This window comes from Oncorhynchus mykiss, chromosome 10, assembly GCF_057628025.1.
Source record: "Oncorhynchus mykiss isolate SJ-2025 chromosome 10, ASM5762802v1, whole genome shotgun sequence".
In the NCBI taxonomy this organism is placed as follows: domain Eukaryota; kingdom Metazoa; phylum Chordata; class Actinopteri; order Salmoniformes; family Salmonidae; genus Oncorhynchus; species Oncorhynchus mykiss.
Window position 1 is genome coordinate 32,691,921 of NC_143031.1, and position 16,540 is coordinate 32,708,460.

The 16,540-nt window shown below is 42.0% G+C and overlaps 1 protein-coding gene and 1 long non-coding RNA gene across 2 annotated transcripts; one reads left to right on the plus strand and one right to left on the minus strand.

The window, feature by feature from the left end:
- Positions 1-275: 275 nt before the first annotated feature.
- LOC110533656 (zinc finger and BTB domain-containing protein 21) lies at positions 276-8,679 on the minus strand. The gene is made up of 2 exons (XM_021618085.3): positions 8,531-8,679; positions 276-5,192 (listed from the first exon to the last, which is right to left on the minus strand). The coding sequence occupies exons 1-2, from the start codon at positions 8,634-8,636 to the stop codon at positions 2,095-2,097; spliced, it is 3,204 nt and encodes a 1,067-aa protein (XP_021473760.3). The 5' UTR covers positions 8,637-8,679; the 3' UTR covers positions 276-2,094.
- LOC110533659 (uncharacterized) lies at positions 5,672-9,327 on the plus strand. The gene is made up of 3 exons (XR_002475008.3): positions 5,672-5,748; positions 6,133-6,271; positions 9,140-9,327. It is a non-coding gene; the product is annotated as an uncharacterized LOC110533659 (long non-coding RNA).
- Positions 9,328-16,540: the final 7,213 nt, after the last annotated feature.

A 16,540-nucleotide genomic window follows, 5' to 3' on the forward strand; every position in this document is an offset into this window, starting at 1 on the left:
CTGCTACTGTGCTTGCTGATGTTAAGGACAAGACAGACCAACACGAACATCGGTCGTTCGTGGTGGGTTGCCATCCTATTGCCTCTGACCACAGAACCTCGTTAATCATTTGATGTAAATTTCCTGACTACACGTTGAATCGCCACACTTTATTGACACCCAGCAGGTGATTTTAAACACATACCAACTTCTCCTGAAAACCTTCACATTATTCAAGGGTGTTAGTTTCTTATTAACGCAATCCAAACAGTATACACACTCAATACCAAGGCAGCTACCGCAATATCACTCTTTATTACAGAAAGAATTCAAGCACAAAAACTGTAGAAAAAACACAAAATGGCTGCCTTTTATGTAAAGCAACAATAATGCAACCCATACAAATATGCATTATTGCAGAAATAGCAGAATAATACTAAAGATATGTATTTTTATAAACAAACTAATTATAGAAACAAAATTAAAGGTTATACAAACACTGCCATATACACAAAATTATATTCAATTTCTTTGAACTCAATTTCTTTAAGATCTTCCAGAAAAATTCAGAGCACAAATATAAATAGATTGTTTTAACCTAACCACAGAAGTTAAACATCAAAAAGTTACATCTTTCAAATCTGAATATCAATATCTGTGGTTATTACAGTATCAGTGTACAACTGATAAAAACATTTATCATCAATAATTAAATCCTCTTTTCCAGATGTACTGTAATTAACAAGCCATCACAATCACAGCAACCCAAAAACATTGGACTGTTATAAAGGAACTATTTTCCAAATCCCACTTTTCCCCTAGGGCAAGTCTTGCTTTCACGTTCTTACATTTTTTAAACCTTTATTGGCTCTTGGTTGTAAATCATTCAAAATATCCATGTAAAAAAAAGTAGTTAATCTGCAACGATTTATTGTGCTTAGTTTTAACAGAACATTTGTCAATTGTCTCAGGATGCATATGCTAAGACCATGCTATCAATTCACACGATTACTTATGTAATTATCATACAAACTATTTCAGACTTCATCATACTGGTATTGAGCTGTCACAGAGCAGTGATACAATACCCATGTCTTTGGTCATTCAAATTCATTCTTCTGTATGTATTACTATACAAGTTTCTTTTGTATTTTTGTACCAAATTAATCATGAAAAAAACTACAACAAAATCTATCATACACCACGCCCAGAAGGTAAACAAAACTCCTTTCCCAATAAAGTACATATTTTCCTTGTTTTTTACACAATAATCCATTCATGATGATCTGTAATTTATTGTGTGATATCTAAAATTAAAATAGAAATAAAGATTATTTATTTTCTCAGAATCTACAAAAAGTGTCAGTTAAAATACTGCACGTTTTTCCAGTTCTTATCCCCTTGCTAATCTATCTCCTCTTTGGTTTTGTTTACTTGTATAATCTACACAAAATATCACCAAGGCAATGACAAAATCTGAATAAAGAAGAATTCATATGAATAGTCAATATGAAAACTATAATTTTATGGTACAAAACAGATTATAGCTGAAATGTTAATGGGATGCAGAGGATCTAAAATAAAGATTCATATAACAATAATTAATCGATGTAATTTGACCAATATGCGCGACGTTAATAGTGAACAGAATTGCAAAGTGCATATCAATAAACATGATGCCTGAGGCCACTAATATCATATTCATATATCACGCATCAATCAACACAAATTCACAATTTAAGCGAAAGCACTTAACTGATCTTTAATTGTATAGTACAGCAATTCCTAAATCAAAAGAGTTTTAATAGGTAAGGATGAGTCAAAGGTGGTTATCTGAAATATATTTACGCAGTACTAACGATGTCAAAAGCCAAGTAACATTTGTAAGGAGCTGATGACGAGGCAAATAGCAATTCATTGCACACATTCACTTTCACACCAACACACATGGCCACTGGAAAATATAACATGAAGGAAAGCAAACTACCAACAGCAATAGATACATTCAAAATCTTTCTTGCGTAGACAGAGTTGTATTTGATATTTTACGATGCTGTGAGCATAAAGTATCATCTCAGAGGCTCAAAACAGCACAGCTGTCCGAGTGAGACACATTCAAATGTGGCTATGGCTCTGCTCATGGCTCCAAAGACTAAAGGCAGTTTTGAATGTTCTGTGGCAGAGCTTACACATGTACTGCCTCTTAAACGTGAGGGCAGAGAGAGTGGGAGCATGGTAAAAAAAGGTTTCTGATTCCTGAGGGGTGAGAGGATTATCCACACTATCCGTCTTGGGTAGGGGGCTACTGTATGATCTGTCCATCTCCGGCCTCTTGGTCCTGGGCATTGACGACGAGCTTACAGGCTTCTCCTCCTCCTTAGTTACCACAGATTTTGTTACCACAGATTTAGCTACCACTGGCTCTGCCTCCATTGGTTTAGGTGGAGAAACTTGTGGGGCAGGACGTCCAGTTGCTTGTGTGACCGCAAGTGGTGGTGAGGGGGAGGGAGACGAAGGGCGCCTATCATCGACCTCTCTCACTCCAGGTTCATCGGAGGTGGACATGTGGGACTGGAAGTGGCTCCAAAGACGAAAGTTGGTCCTGAAAGCCTTATTGCAGATGTGACAGATGAAGGGTTTGATGTGGCACAGCAGCTCCTGGTGGCGCTCCAGATCTTTGTGGCCACCGAAGAGCTTGCCACATTTTTCACATGGCCAAACACCTGGCTCCTCGGGCTCAATGGAGGCCCCAGATGTCATGTCCTCCCTCTCGCTCACAGCCTCCTCAATGGGCTCCTCCTTCACTGTCAGCTCGCCATGATGGTCGTTCTTATGCTGGCTAACACTCAAGTCCTCTGGCACGAATGATGAAGAATCCTCTGAGTCGAACATAGGCGGACCTGAAGAGTCACTGTAGATGATGTCCTCTCTGAAGCTCCCCGCTCCCACAGACTCCTGTGTATGGAGCGGCCTTCCGAGGTGGTCAGATACTTCCCCATTGATCTCCTCCTGATGGCTCAGCTGTTCCTTAACAGTCATAATGTTGTGGTTGTGAACCTCCACCTGGTGTCTCCATATGCTAAAGGAGGACTTGAAGGTCCGCATGCACTCCAGGCAGGTCAGTTTCTTGTACTTGCAGTGTGCTTCGTGCTCTTTTTTAACCGCTGGGCTGGAGAATCGGAGGCCACAGTAAGGGCACACGGTTGCATGTCGACAGCCCCTCTCATGGTCTCCCTGCTCAAAGTGAGAGGACAGCTTCTCATTGCAGAGCCTGCAGGAGTAAACTTCTGTGTCTGTGTTCTCTCTCTGACCGGGCTGGTCCTGGTCCTTTTGGCAGAGACCGCTCTCTATCTCAGTCTCTTGGTTGGCTCTCTCTGCAGGGTGTGTCTTCAAATGCTGCTTGAACTGAGACAGAAACAAAAATGTTTTCCCACAGTAAGGGCATATCAAATTTGACCTGGACCTCAGGCCACCTTTTTTGGCAAACACCTGAGACTGCGAACCCTGCTTATTCCTCCTCAGCTTCATGAGCAAGGCTTTCTTTATTTCTCTCTCTCGCACAATATCAATCAGCTTCCTCTGAAACTTTTCATCCAGCTGGAATGAGCTGGAGGATGAAGCAGGGTTTTGTACCACTCCGTGCTGGGTTTGGCAGTGGGTCCAGACTTTGAAGTTGGTGTGGAAGCGTTTGTGGCAGATGTCACAAGCATATGGCTTATCTGGGTTGTGATACATGTTAACATGGCGGTGCAGTCCAGCTTTGGATCTGAACACTTTTAAACAGTTCCAGCATTTAAACATCTTGCTCTGCCTGGGCTCATCAGTCCAGTCTCCATCATTGTCGTCCATGTTGGAGTTGTGAGGTACAGATTCTGACATGTTATTTTCATCTTCACGTGGTAAATCATGTTTGTTCACACCTTTGGACTTTTTGAATGGGTACCTTCTGTTGTCTCTTCTCACCTTTCTCTTTCCAGGGAGATTATAACATGGTTTAGTAGAGCCTTGGTCAAAATTCATTTCAATGTCTTTTAGGTTTACTGGTAGAGAATCCCCTACTGTGATTCTAATGATCTCTGAGGGGTCAGACAATGGGCTGCTAGGTTCTGTCTTCACATGGAACACCTCTCCCTGAGTTTCTTCTTCATCATCATACCTACTGTGGTGCCTTGACCTGAGAAGAAGTGGCGGAACCACTTTCACACTGTGTTTGTGCTCAATCTGAGTCCCTTCCTCTGTCTTTGCCACCATCTTAACAACAGACTGTTCTCGACCTTGCAGCTTATTGAGCTCCAGTGTTGGGGAGAAGACTGGGACGGGACTGTCCATGGATAATGACCTGCGCAGCAGGCTTTTTATGAGTGGGCCACTCCTGTCAATGGTCTGGCTAGGCTCCCCTGCCGAGCCCTGAAATGTTGATTTGGGTCTGTAGAGCCTCTGCTCCTCCTCCTCTTCTTTAGTGCTTAGATCAGACTCAGTCTGTAACATGACTGTTGGAGATTCACTGAAGGAGACTGAGGAGGTGAGCTGGGGCCTTACTGATGACCCTGTGCGTGATGATGTCTTCCCCTTTAAGATGGAGGCATATGAACTGATGGACTTGCTATCAGAACCCTCACTAGTTGCTTCAGCTGATTTTCTGGGATTGGATGCAGTGTTCCTGGCTGATTCATTTGGATTCCTCTGTCCTGAGGGCTCTCCTTGATAATTTGAACTGTAGCGACTGGGGCCGGGAGAATCACCACCTCGGTTCTGGCGCATAATGACACTCCTCGGCTGGCTGTCGTTGTCATCTTCCTCTGAGAAGGACAACCTTTTTCTGGAGACGCAGTAGGACACATGCGGCCTTGTTGACATGATGTTGGTTAGAAAGGGGATTCCTAGACTGTATCCCATCTCCTGGATGGCTGCCAGGCTGCCTCTGTCCACGAAGAGGGAGGATGAGTATATGTAATTCAGCACTACCTCAAAGGCCTCAGGCTCACAGAAGTCCAACTGTATCACTTTGTGGGTGTCAGACAGCCTCCGTGTGAACAGGGATTGGAAATACTCACTGCTGGCAGCAAGCACACTCCTGTGGGCTTGGTACCTCTGATCCCCGACAACCAAGACTGTGTCACAGAGCTGCCCCTTCAGGCGCTGCTCATTAAGCATCCCCAGGACCGAGAGGCCATGGGAGGGATTACTATAGTGCACCAGACTCTCCATTCTGACTGAAAGGCAAGAAAAAAATGAGGATTTTAATTTTAAAGACCCTTAGTTTGACTAACATTTTTCAGGAAAAAAAATTAAGGAAGGAGTTACCTAAACATTTAGGAAATACATAAAATCAAACACACCATGTGTCAAATAAATCTACCTAAAGAAGTAAATAACAGTAGAAAAGTTGCAAAAAGTATAAGAATCTAATAACATTATGCCCATTTCTTATGACATACAGGTGTGACAATGTTTCAGAAACTTGCACACGTGTGTGGCAAATTTTCTGAAAACGAAATGTTGTGCCACAAAATGTTGCCAGTGGTTTGCAAATGTTTGCACCTAATGGTGAATCTGTGGCAAAACTTTGGCAGCATTAATATTTATTGCCACAAGTGGTAAAGAGTTCGCCAAAAAAAAATTTCTGGTAGACAATTCTCTCAAGATTCAATTTGAATCTGTGGCATAACTTGTTGCAAAAAAAGTTCCAAGACCAGTAATCAACGGGATTAGAAACATCTGTTGAAAAATGGAAACCAAGCTATCTTAGCTAGCTACCAAAGTTGTCCTGTGAGTGTCTAACTTATTAATTAAACTTCCTAGTAAATAAACGTCAACATTTTATTTGGTAAAATGACACCTACTTAGCAATGTCATGTTTTATGGGATAGAGTGAAACACATTTTGTTGATACGAGTTTCAATCTCAGTGCCACTGACTGGCTAGTGCTGAGCTAGCTAACGTTAGCTTTCCTATTTTTGCACAATTAATGTGATAGGTAGCTAAACTATCTAACTAATGATTTGCCTAAACATTTATATTTTTGGGTGTCTTAATACCAATATGCATGCCAATATGCTAGTGTCACAGTTCAGTAGCATGTTAGTTAGCACAACTGCTAAGGTGGCAACAATACGAGTCGATTTGACAATAATGCAACATTTACTTTTGCAGATGGATACCCTTCCCTGACCAGTGGTGTTGAAGAGGCAGAGAGGAGGATGCATCAACACCCTGGAAATATGTTTGCGATGCAATCACTCATAACACTTTTTTTGAGTGATAAATTAGTATTGTCTTTAAGATTGATAAGGTAAGCAAATGCATGTATTCTCAAATGTAGCCCATACATTCATTCTTTGTAACAATCAGATGTTTCATTGCTTCAAACTAGCTGAAGCTAACTCATCTTGATCATGCCGTTCCTTCTCTTGTTCTAGAAACAATAAGTTACAAGGCAAAAATACAGATTGAGGCCTTCAATCAAACTGAGGACAGAGAAATATTTGTGCACCAGACAGGCTAAGACTTCTTGCATGCATGACTTTGAGATGTTAGTTACACTTTACAAAATGCTGGGTTGTTTGGATGACCCAATTGCTGGGTTGCAGGCATTGGGTCAATAGTTGGGTTGTTTTCTGTAAAAACAGCAAGGTTGGGTCGTTGGTACTGGGTTATTAAGGTTGGGTTATGGCAGTGCTGATTTTAGCATGTAAATCTTGGTGGGGCAAACTCAACCAATTTTTTAGATGCATGTCAGCAAAGCCCCTGCGCAATGCAACACTAAAAAATACATTATAGATATTTGACCCAGCCAGTGGGATAAGTCCAGCATAATGTGAGCGAGTGTCAAGACGTGGCAACTAACAAGTCCTCTAGTGCGACTTAGTGAGTGGAAAACGGCTAATGTTATTTAGACAAACTAAGGGTGTTTTGGCAGAGTGAAAACTGTGAAAACGATTAGGTAACAAGCATTACAAATTATAAATTTGATGTTTAAATTTGAGTGTTGTCGCAGAATATAGCTAAATGTGCGTTCATTGAATCAGATTCATCACAAAACCCTCTGAAAATTCCAACAACCTTAATGATGAATGATTGTTTGTTTGGTGTTTTCTGAATGGTTCAGTACATGCATTCAAGCTTTGGACGAAGGACTTCCACAAAGCCGCCATCTCCAAAGTTCACTCAAAAAGGCAATAGTCCTGAACAGGGTATGATTTAGTTTGGTTTTAATTATTTAGATTTTGTTAATGATTTGAAACTTCCATTGGTTGAAATCTATTGCTCAGTTATCACTTGGCTCATGTAAATAATTCTGTAGTTGCCCCTTTAAACATCCTAAGGTCAACATCCTCACCCATAGTGTTCACATTTCTCTCCATGTATGTGTTGTAGCTACATAAAATATTAAATAAACAATTTATTTGGGAAATTATCTAATTTGCATATTCATACTGAGTTTGCAGCAATCAGAAAGTTCATCACAAGTTTCACAGAATTGATCGCCAGAAGTTCACAAATTGCCGCAAATTTACCGCAACAGTCTGCCACAAAACCCATATGCATGTGAAAATATGAGATTGCTGCAAATTTGCGACAAATTGGCCAAAGACTTGACACAACTGTTTGCCAGAAGCCTGATTTTTTTTTTCGGTAAGAGGTATTTTGCTATGCAGTCTGTGCCAACAATTTATTAGTGAAAATTTGCCTAGTTTGTAAATCCTTCGTTTTCAATTTTAGAATACCAAAACACGTATTCTGTAAATCATGAAGAGTACTGAATTAGACTATCCAATCTTTTTTAGATCAGCAACTGGTAGGTTGGTGTATCTTTCTGTGCTATGAGCGCAAATAACATGACGCATGCGCATTTATAGGTTCTATTTAGATTACATCATGTCTTTAATCAGAAGACATGGCGGGGGGCATATTTAGAAGAAACGCAGCCAGCGTTCATTCCATTGCACACAGCTATCAATTCCATATGATTACACAAACATGTTTGGTACATTCCATGCCAGAAAAGTTTAGAACGCTGCGCCCATAGAATGTGTCTGAGGAAAAGCCAGGGGGAGCAAGCATTAGATAATAAGCGAGACGTGGCTAAAATTCCTGATGACACAAATATTCAGCCGAAACTGGTTTAAGAACTCTGCCAAGTATCCTCTCCGTGATGGACTAAATAGGTTAATTACATCTAAAACAATGACGCGGTATATGGTCTGTTTGTTACCGTTGCTGGTGGTGAAATCACGTAATCACTTTGTGTTAATGTTTCCGAAAGGGAAACGTAAAGAAACAGAATAAAACCACAGTGCTCGAGAAACGAGTGTGTGGTCACTGTGTGCGCACACACCCACTACTGTATTTTCTCCCTGGTTAGTTAAAGCGCAGACGCAGCATCTACAGGAGCAGACACAGAGCAGTTACTCGTGGGGTTTAGAAAAGACGAAGAAACCACCTCAGAGTTACGTCAGGAAAAAAAGCTTTTCTCCAAACAAGAGTCCAATGTGGTGCACTAGCGCAAGACAATCTCAACCAAAGTAGTTTCATGGCTTTCTAAACTTACCCCTATGTATTCGTTCTGTTTCCACGCAGCACACTAAAGACTTTATATCAGAATTATGTTGAGTGTGTGGTAGTCGTGATTCCATCCATCTTGAATTTGACGTCATCCCACTCCAGGGATGAGGTCATCGCATAGAACGCTCGTCACGTGCGCTGTGAGCTGATAGGCTGCTTTATACCATGTAGGCGGGAGTGTAGGACATGACAGGCAGATTTAACCATCTTAAAGTGACAGGCCATATTTTCGTTCTTTGCTATATGAACATGCCCTTGGGAAGCAACACCAATTCACATTCAATAAAAAAAACATTCATATTGCTATCAGGTCAACATCGTTGTCTCAGTTGCAAAATATCAATATTCTGTTCTTTAAAACATAGGTGGATACTGTTAAATTACATAATTAAATGCAGAATGTATTTTTCTCTTATTGTTAGTGTTATTTTTATGTTGTATCTAAATGACGACAATCAAAGCACGGGATAATATCTGCATTTGACATTGGTGGATGAATCTTTTCTCTGAAACCAGATCCACTGTCCCACTGAAACTAATTAAAGATATGTGATTAAAAATGTAATTATGGCACCTTTGCTCTCTCTCATTACAGATACCCAGAGGACGCCTGTTGCTCTGTTTGTCCGACCACATCCTGGAAAGTCTTCATGTAGTACCGTACCTCACAAGCGGATAATCCAAGGAAGGTGTGGCACTGCTATTGCCTCATTTTAACATGCATGTACAATCTGTGTGTATATGCAAAGACTTTAAGGTGTGCAAATAAACTGGATAGAACAAGCTGCACCTGAGTGGGGGGACACTATGATTGTGGTTCTGCAGTTAGGGCCAGTCCCATAATCTGTGGAACTAAGTGATGTGATGACACCTGTTAATGGTTGTTGTGTCACTCAAGTTGAGCCACCCCTCTTCTCTGAGAGCACCCTCCCTCCCTCACCTCCCTCCAGCACAGCCTGTATGAAAAGCAGAGTTACTGGGTGAAATTGGATCTGTTATATTCCTGTGAAATTTGAGGTGCATGGTGTTGGGTGGGAATTTCCCAATGCTAGTGTGCAGACTCCTGTAGAGATCCACACATCCCAGAACACTTGCGTGATACAGGAATTTCTGGGATAGTAAAATCCCAATTATGCATTAGTACAGTTCAGGAAATTTCCGGATGGTGCACATCACGTAAATTCTCAAATGCCACAGCCTTTCTACCTCATGTGTTGCAAGTGAAGCCCAGTGAAAAGAAGCCATATCTCTGTGTCTACTTATTTATCCTGTTTTCAGGTTTGTAACAATTATAAGTATGGTTTCTATAGATAGCATGTTTATCTAAACTGATGAGTTTTTCTGGTTATTTTGATGTATAATTTAAGTGTTTTGACCAAGTGAAAAACAAGTGAGATTTTCTCATTCATATGAGTGTAGCCAAGCTAGCTAACTTTGTCTATAAATCAGTGAGAACAAGATGCTGTCTCAGATGATTTTTATTTCTGTTGGAACGTTTGTACATATGAACAACACTAATGATATGTACAGTTGAAGTTTACATACACTTAGGATGGAGTCATTAAAACTCGTTTTTCAACCACTCCACAAATTTCTTGTTAACAAACTATAGTTTTGGCGAGTTGGTTAGGACATCTACTTTGTGCATGACACAAGTAATTTTTCCAACAATTGTTTACAGGAAGATTATTTCACTTATAATTCACTGTATCACAATTCCATTGGGTCAGAAGTTTACATATACTAAGTTGACTGTGCCTTTAAACAGCTTAGAAAGTTCCATAAAATTGGAGGTGTACCTGTGGATGTATTTCAAGGTCTACCTTCAAACTCAGTGCCTCTGCTTGACATCATGGGAAAATCTCCTAATTAACACACTCTTATTAAATGCGTGAAACACAAAAATTGGGCACAACCTCACCGAGCTACATCACAAAATAAAACAATCCTGCACAAACCTAGGCAGGCAACAGGGTAAATATAGACACACAGAAATTAAGGCAATTGAAACCAGGTGTGGAAGAACCAAAAACAAAACAAACAAAAGGAAACATGGATCGGTGATGGCTAGTAGGCCTGCGACGCCCGAGCGCCTCCTGAACAGGGAGAGGAATGACCTTCGGTGGAAGTCGTGACACATACAAAGAAGTATTTTTGGAGAAGTGGTTTCTGTGTAACACTAGGTTTATTACTCCTGGTCCTTGGAAAACAAAGTGCATATATGGCCCTATTACATGTTTCAAGTTATATATTTGAGTCTAGAAAAGTAGAATGAAAACAGACATTGAATTCCACCCACCTGGTCTAGAGTGGCTGCTATAGCCCTCGTAGTTCCGTTAATCACTGATTGCTGTACTTTGTTGGAACAGTAATTGTCTCTGCGGTTGACTGTTTTATTGAAAATAACAGTAACCATGAGCTTGGTTATTCACTGTTTTGACTATTGACTGTTTTACTGAAAATGACAGTAACCATGAGCTTGGTACACACTTTGGCAAACATTCTGTTTCCTACTTTAGTCCTCATGCCTGTAGCTACAGTGGGTGAACAGGAAGTACAGGAGAGGGCTCAGAACGCACCAGTGTTGAGGATCAGCGGGGTGCAGATGTTGTTATCTACCCTCACCACCTGGGGGCGGCCCGTCAGGAAGTCCAGTACCCAGTTGCACAGGGCGGGGTCGAAACCCAGGGTCTCGAGCTTGATGACGAGTTTGGAGGGTACTATGGTGTTAAATGCTGAGCTGTAGTTGATGAACAGCATTCTCACATAGGTATTCCTCTTGTCCAGATGGGTTAGGGCAGTGTGCAGTGTGGTTGCGATTGCGTCGTCTGTGGACCTATTGGGGCGGTAAGCAAATTGGAATGGGTCTAGGGTGTCAGGTAGGGTGGAGGTGATATGGTCCTTGACTAGTCTCTCAATGCACTTCATGATGATGGAAGTGAGTGCTACGGGGCGGTAGTGGTTTAGCTCAGTTACCTTATCTTTCTTGGGAACAGGGACAATGGTGGCCCTCTTGAAGCATGTGGGAACAGCAGACTGGGATAAGGATTGATTGAATATGTCCATAAACACACCAGCCAGCTGGTCTGCGCATGCTCTAAGGACGCGGCTGGAGATGCCGTCTGGGCCTGCAGCCTTGCGAAGGTTAACACGTTTAAATGTTTTACTCACGTCGGCTGCAGTGAAGGAGAGTCCGCAGGTTTTGGTAGCGGGCCATGTAAGTGGCACCCTATTGTCCTCAAAGCGAGCAAAAAAGTTAGTTAGTCTGTCTGGGAGCAAGACATTCTGGTCCGCGACGGGGCTAGTTTTCGCTTTGTAATCCGTGATTGACTGTAGACCCTGCCACATACCTCTTGTGTCTGAGCCGTTGAATTGCGACTCTACTTTGTCTCTATACTGATGCTTAGCTTGTTTGATTGCCTTGCAGAGGGAATAGCTACACTGTTTGTATTCGGTCATGTTTCCGGTCACCTTGCCCTGGTTAAAAGCAGTGGTTCGCGCTTTCAGTTTCGCCAGAATGCTGCCATCAATCCACGGTTTCTGGTTTGGGAATGTTTTAATTGTTGCTGTGGGTATAACATCGCCGATGCACTTTCTAATGAACTCGCTCACCGAATCAGCATATTCGTCAATGTTGTTGTTGGACGCAATGCGGAACATATCCCAATCCACGTGATCGAATCAGTCTTGAAGCGTCGAATCAAATTGGTCGGACCAGCGTTGAACAGACCTGAGCGCGGGAGCTTCTTGTTTTAGTCTCTGTCTGTAGGCTGGAAGCAACAAAATGGAGTCGTGGTCAGCTTTTCCGGAAGGAGGGCGGGGGAGGGCCTTAGATGCGTTGCAGAAGTTAGAATAACAATCATCCAGGGTTTTACCAGCCCTGGTTGCTCAATCGATATGCTGATACAATTTAGGGAGTCTTGTTTTCAGATTAGCCTTGTTAAAATCCCCAGCTACAGTGAATGCAGCCTCAGGATATGTGGTTTCCAGTTTACATAGAGTAAACATATACGGCTGTGATTATAATCAAAGAGAATTCCCTTGGTAGATAATGGGGTCAACATTTGATTGTGAAGAATTCAGGTGAACAGAAGGACTTGAGTTCCTGTATGTTGTTATGATCACACCACGTCTCGTTAATCATAAGGCATACCCCCCCCCCCCCCCCCCCCCCCGCCCCTCTTCTTACCAGAAATATGCTTTTTCTGTCGGCGCGATGCGTGAAGAAACCAGCTGGCTGCACCGACTCCGATAGAGTCTCTCAAGTGAGCCATGTTTCCGTGAAGCAAAGAACGTTGCAGTCTCTGTCTCTCTGGAATGCTACCCTTGCTCGGATTTCATCAACCTTGTTGTCAAGAGACTGGACATTGGCGAGTAGTATGCTAGGGAGTGGTGTGTGATGTGCCGGTCTCCGGAGCCTGACCAGAAGACCGCTTTGTTTGCCCCTTTTACAGCGTAGTTGTTTTGGGTCGCTGGCTGGGATCCGATCCATTGTCCTGGGTGGAAGGCATAACACGGGATCCGCTTCGGGAAAGTCATATTCCTGGTCGTAATGATGGTGAGTTGATGTTGCTCTTATATTCAGTAGTTCCTCCCGACTGTATGTAATGAAACCTAAGATTACCTGGGGTACCAATGTAAGAAATAACACGTAAAAAAACAAAATACTGCATAGTTTCCTAGGAACGCGAAGCGAGGCGGCCATCTCTGTCGGCGCCGGAAGTTAGCAAGTGCACGGCCATATACTGACATTCATGGGAGAGACGTGGGCGGATGTGGAAGGAGATGTGTTGCAACTGACGTCAAAGGAATGCACTGGAATTTCAAGATGTGTCCTGATCCGTGCATGTCTGCGCACAAAAGTGGTCCGTTATTTGAGATTTACGGGATGTGTGCAGGGCCAAACACAGCTGGACAAGTCCACACAAACATTTTCAGTAACTATACCTTTTCGGACTTGTGCACTGGAGCGTACGGCCTGTAAATGTGCCTTTGATGCAGTGATATGCCCCAGTGCCTCAGAGTATCATAATGGATTCAGTCATATTACTGAGGCTAGGTTTAATTGCTTAATATGTTTAATAGTTCATTTTCACATCGCATTAGAATTAGTTGTGATGAGTGAACCTTTAAAATTCCAGAGGTTATAGAGATATTTTTATGCAAGGATGGCACATGTATTTTTTGTTCCAGTCTTTGAGGGAAAAGTGACACAATTTCTAAAGTAACTACTTTTCCTAGAGAGCTTAGTTATCAAATTAGCATTAGAACCAGCAGAAGATATTCATATTTTATGAATAGCTGCTACTCTTTGTTTATCATATATGCATAGTAACTTTAACTATACATTCATGTACATACTACCTCAATTGGGCCGACCAACCAGTGCTCCCGCATGTTGGCTAACCGGGCTATCTGCATCGTGTCCCACCCACCACCCGCCAACCCCTCTTTTACGCTACTGCTACTCTCTGTTCTAGAGGTCGACCCATTCTGATTTTTCAATACCGATTATTGGAGGACCAAAAAAGCTGATACCGATTAATCGGCCAATTTTATTTATTTATTTGTAATAATGACAATTACAACAATACTGAATGAACACTTATTTTAACTTAATATAATACATCATTAAAATCAATTTAGCCTCAAATAAATAATGAAACATGTTCAATTTGGTTTAAATAATGCAAAAACAAAGTGTTGGAGAAGTAAAAGTGCAATATGTGCCATGTAAGAAAGCTAACATTTCAGTTCCTTGCTCAGAGCATGAGAACATATGAAAGCTGATGGTTCCTTTTAACACGAGTCTTCAATATTCCCAGGTAAGAAGTTTTAGGTTGTAGTTATTATAGGAATTATAGGACTATTTCCCTCTATACCATTTGTATTCCATTAAACTTTGACTATTGGATGTTCTTATAGGCACTTTAGTATAGCCAGTGTAACAGTATATCTTCCGTCCCTCTCCTCCCTGGGCTCGAACCAGGAAGACAACGACAACAGCCACCCTCGAAGCAGCGTTACCCATGCAGAGCAAGTGGCGTTTGAAACGCTATTTGCGCGCGCTAACTAGCTAGCCTTTTCACTTCGGTTACACCAGCCTCATCTCGGGAGATGATAGGCTTGAAGTCATAAACAGCTCAATGCTTGACGCACAACGAAGAGCTGCTGGCAAAACGCACGAAAGTGCTGTTTGAATGCATGTTTACACGCCTGCTTCTGCCTACCACTGCTCAGTCAGATACTTAGATACTTGTATGTATGTATGTATGTATGTATGTATGTATGTATGTATGTATGCTCAGTCAGATTATATGCAACGCAGGACACGCTAGATAATATCTAGTAATAACATCAACCATGTGTAGTTAATTTTATCTAGTGATTATGATTGATTGTTTTTTATAAGATAAGCTTAATGCTGGCTAGCAACTTACCTTGGCTTACTGCATTCGCGTAACAGTCTCCTTGTGGAGTGCACAAGGACTTGTTAACTGTAAGGTTGCAAGATTGGATCCCCCGAGCTGACAATGTGAAAATCTGTCGTTCTGCCCCTGAACGAGGCAGTTAACCCACCGCTCCTAGGCCGCAGTTCACCCACCGTTTCTAGGCTGTCATTGAAAATAAGAACGTGTTCTTAACTGACTTGCCTAGTTAAATTAAGATTTAAGATTTTTTTTAAAGAAGAAAAAAAAAACAGGCAAAATCGGTGTCCAAAAATACCGATATCCGATTGCTATGAAAACTTGAAATCGGCCCTAATTAATCGTCCATTCCGATTAATCGGTCGACCTCTACTCTGTTCATCATTTATGCATAGTCACTTTAACCATATCTACATTTACATACTACCTCAATCAGCCTGACTAACCGGTGTCTGTATGTAGCCTCGCTACTTTTATAACCTCGCTACTGTACATAGCTATCTTTTCACTGTTGTTTTATTTCTTTACCTACCTTTTGTTCACCTAATACCTTTTTTGCACTATTGGTTAGAGCCTGTAAGTAAGCACTTCACTGTAAGGTACCTGTTGTATTCGGCACACATGAAAAATAAACTTTGATTTGAGTCTGTTGCCCTAGGCAAGACTAGTGAAACACTAGGTAGCACAGTATTTTAGTGACTGCATTTTTACATCACCTCTCCTGATTCTCCAGCCTGCCTGCCTGCCTGCCGGAGGCAGTAGGTAAGGAAATGAGTGAGAGCAAACACTGCCATGGTTACTTGAGTGGAAACCAAGTCACCTGGGACAGTCACTGCTGTTCTCTTTTCATAGCCACCATCTCTTCCCCTCTAGCATCACAAACATGTTGTTTGCCATGGCAGGTCATAACATATACTATATATACAAAAGTATGTGGTCAATCCTACAAATTAGTGGATTCGCACAGCCATGCAATCTCCATAGACAAACATTGACAGTAAAATGACCTTACTGAAGCGCTCAGTGACTTTCAACATGGCACTGTCGTAGGATGCCATCTTTCCAACAAGTCAGTTCGTCAAATGTATGCCCTACTAGAGCTGCCCCGGTCAACTCTAAGTGCTGTTATTGTGAAGTGGAAATGTCTTGGAACAACAACGGCTCAGTCGCGAAGTTGGTAGGCCACACAAGCTCACAGAACGGGAACGCATAGTGCCAACTGCAAAGTTTGGTGAAGGAGGAATAATGGTCTGCGGCTGTATTTCATGGTTCTGGCTAGGCCCCTTAGTTCCAGTAAAGGGAAATCTTGATTCTGTGCTTCCAACTTTGTGACAACAGTTTGGGGAAGGCCCTTTCCTGTTTCAGCATGACAATGCCTCTGTGCACAAAGCGAGGTCCATACAGAAATGGTTTGTCGAGATCAGTGTGGAAGAACTTTACTGGCCGGCAAAGAGCCCTGACCTCAACCCCATCGGACACCTTTGGGATGAATTGGAACGCCGACTTCGAGCCAGGCCTAATCGCCCAACATCAGTGCCCGACCTCACTAATGCTCTTGTGCGTAACTG

Excerpts from the sequence above, each read along its gene's own strand:
- LOC110533656 (XM_021618085.3), bottom strand. The coding sequence starts at position 8,636 with ATGACGTCAAATTCAAGATGGATGGAATCACGACTACCACACACTCAA. Across the intron at positions 5,193-8,530 it reads AACAGAACGAATACATAGGG|TCAGAATGGAGAGTCTGGTG; the intron begins GTAAGTTTAGAA and ends CTTGCCTTTCAG.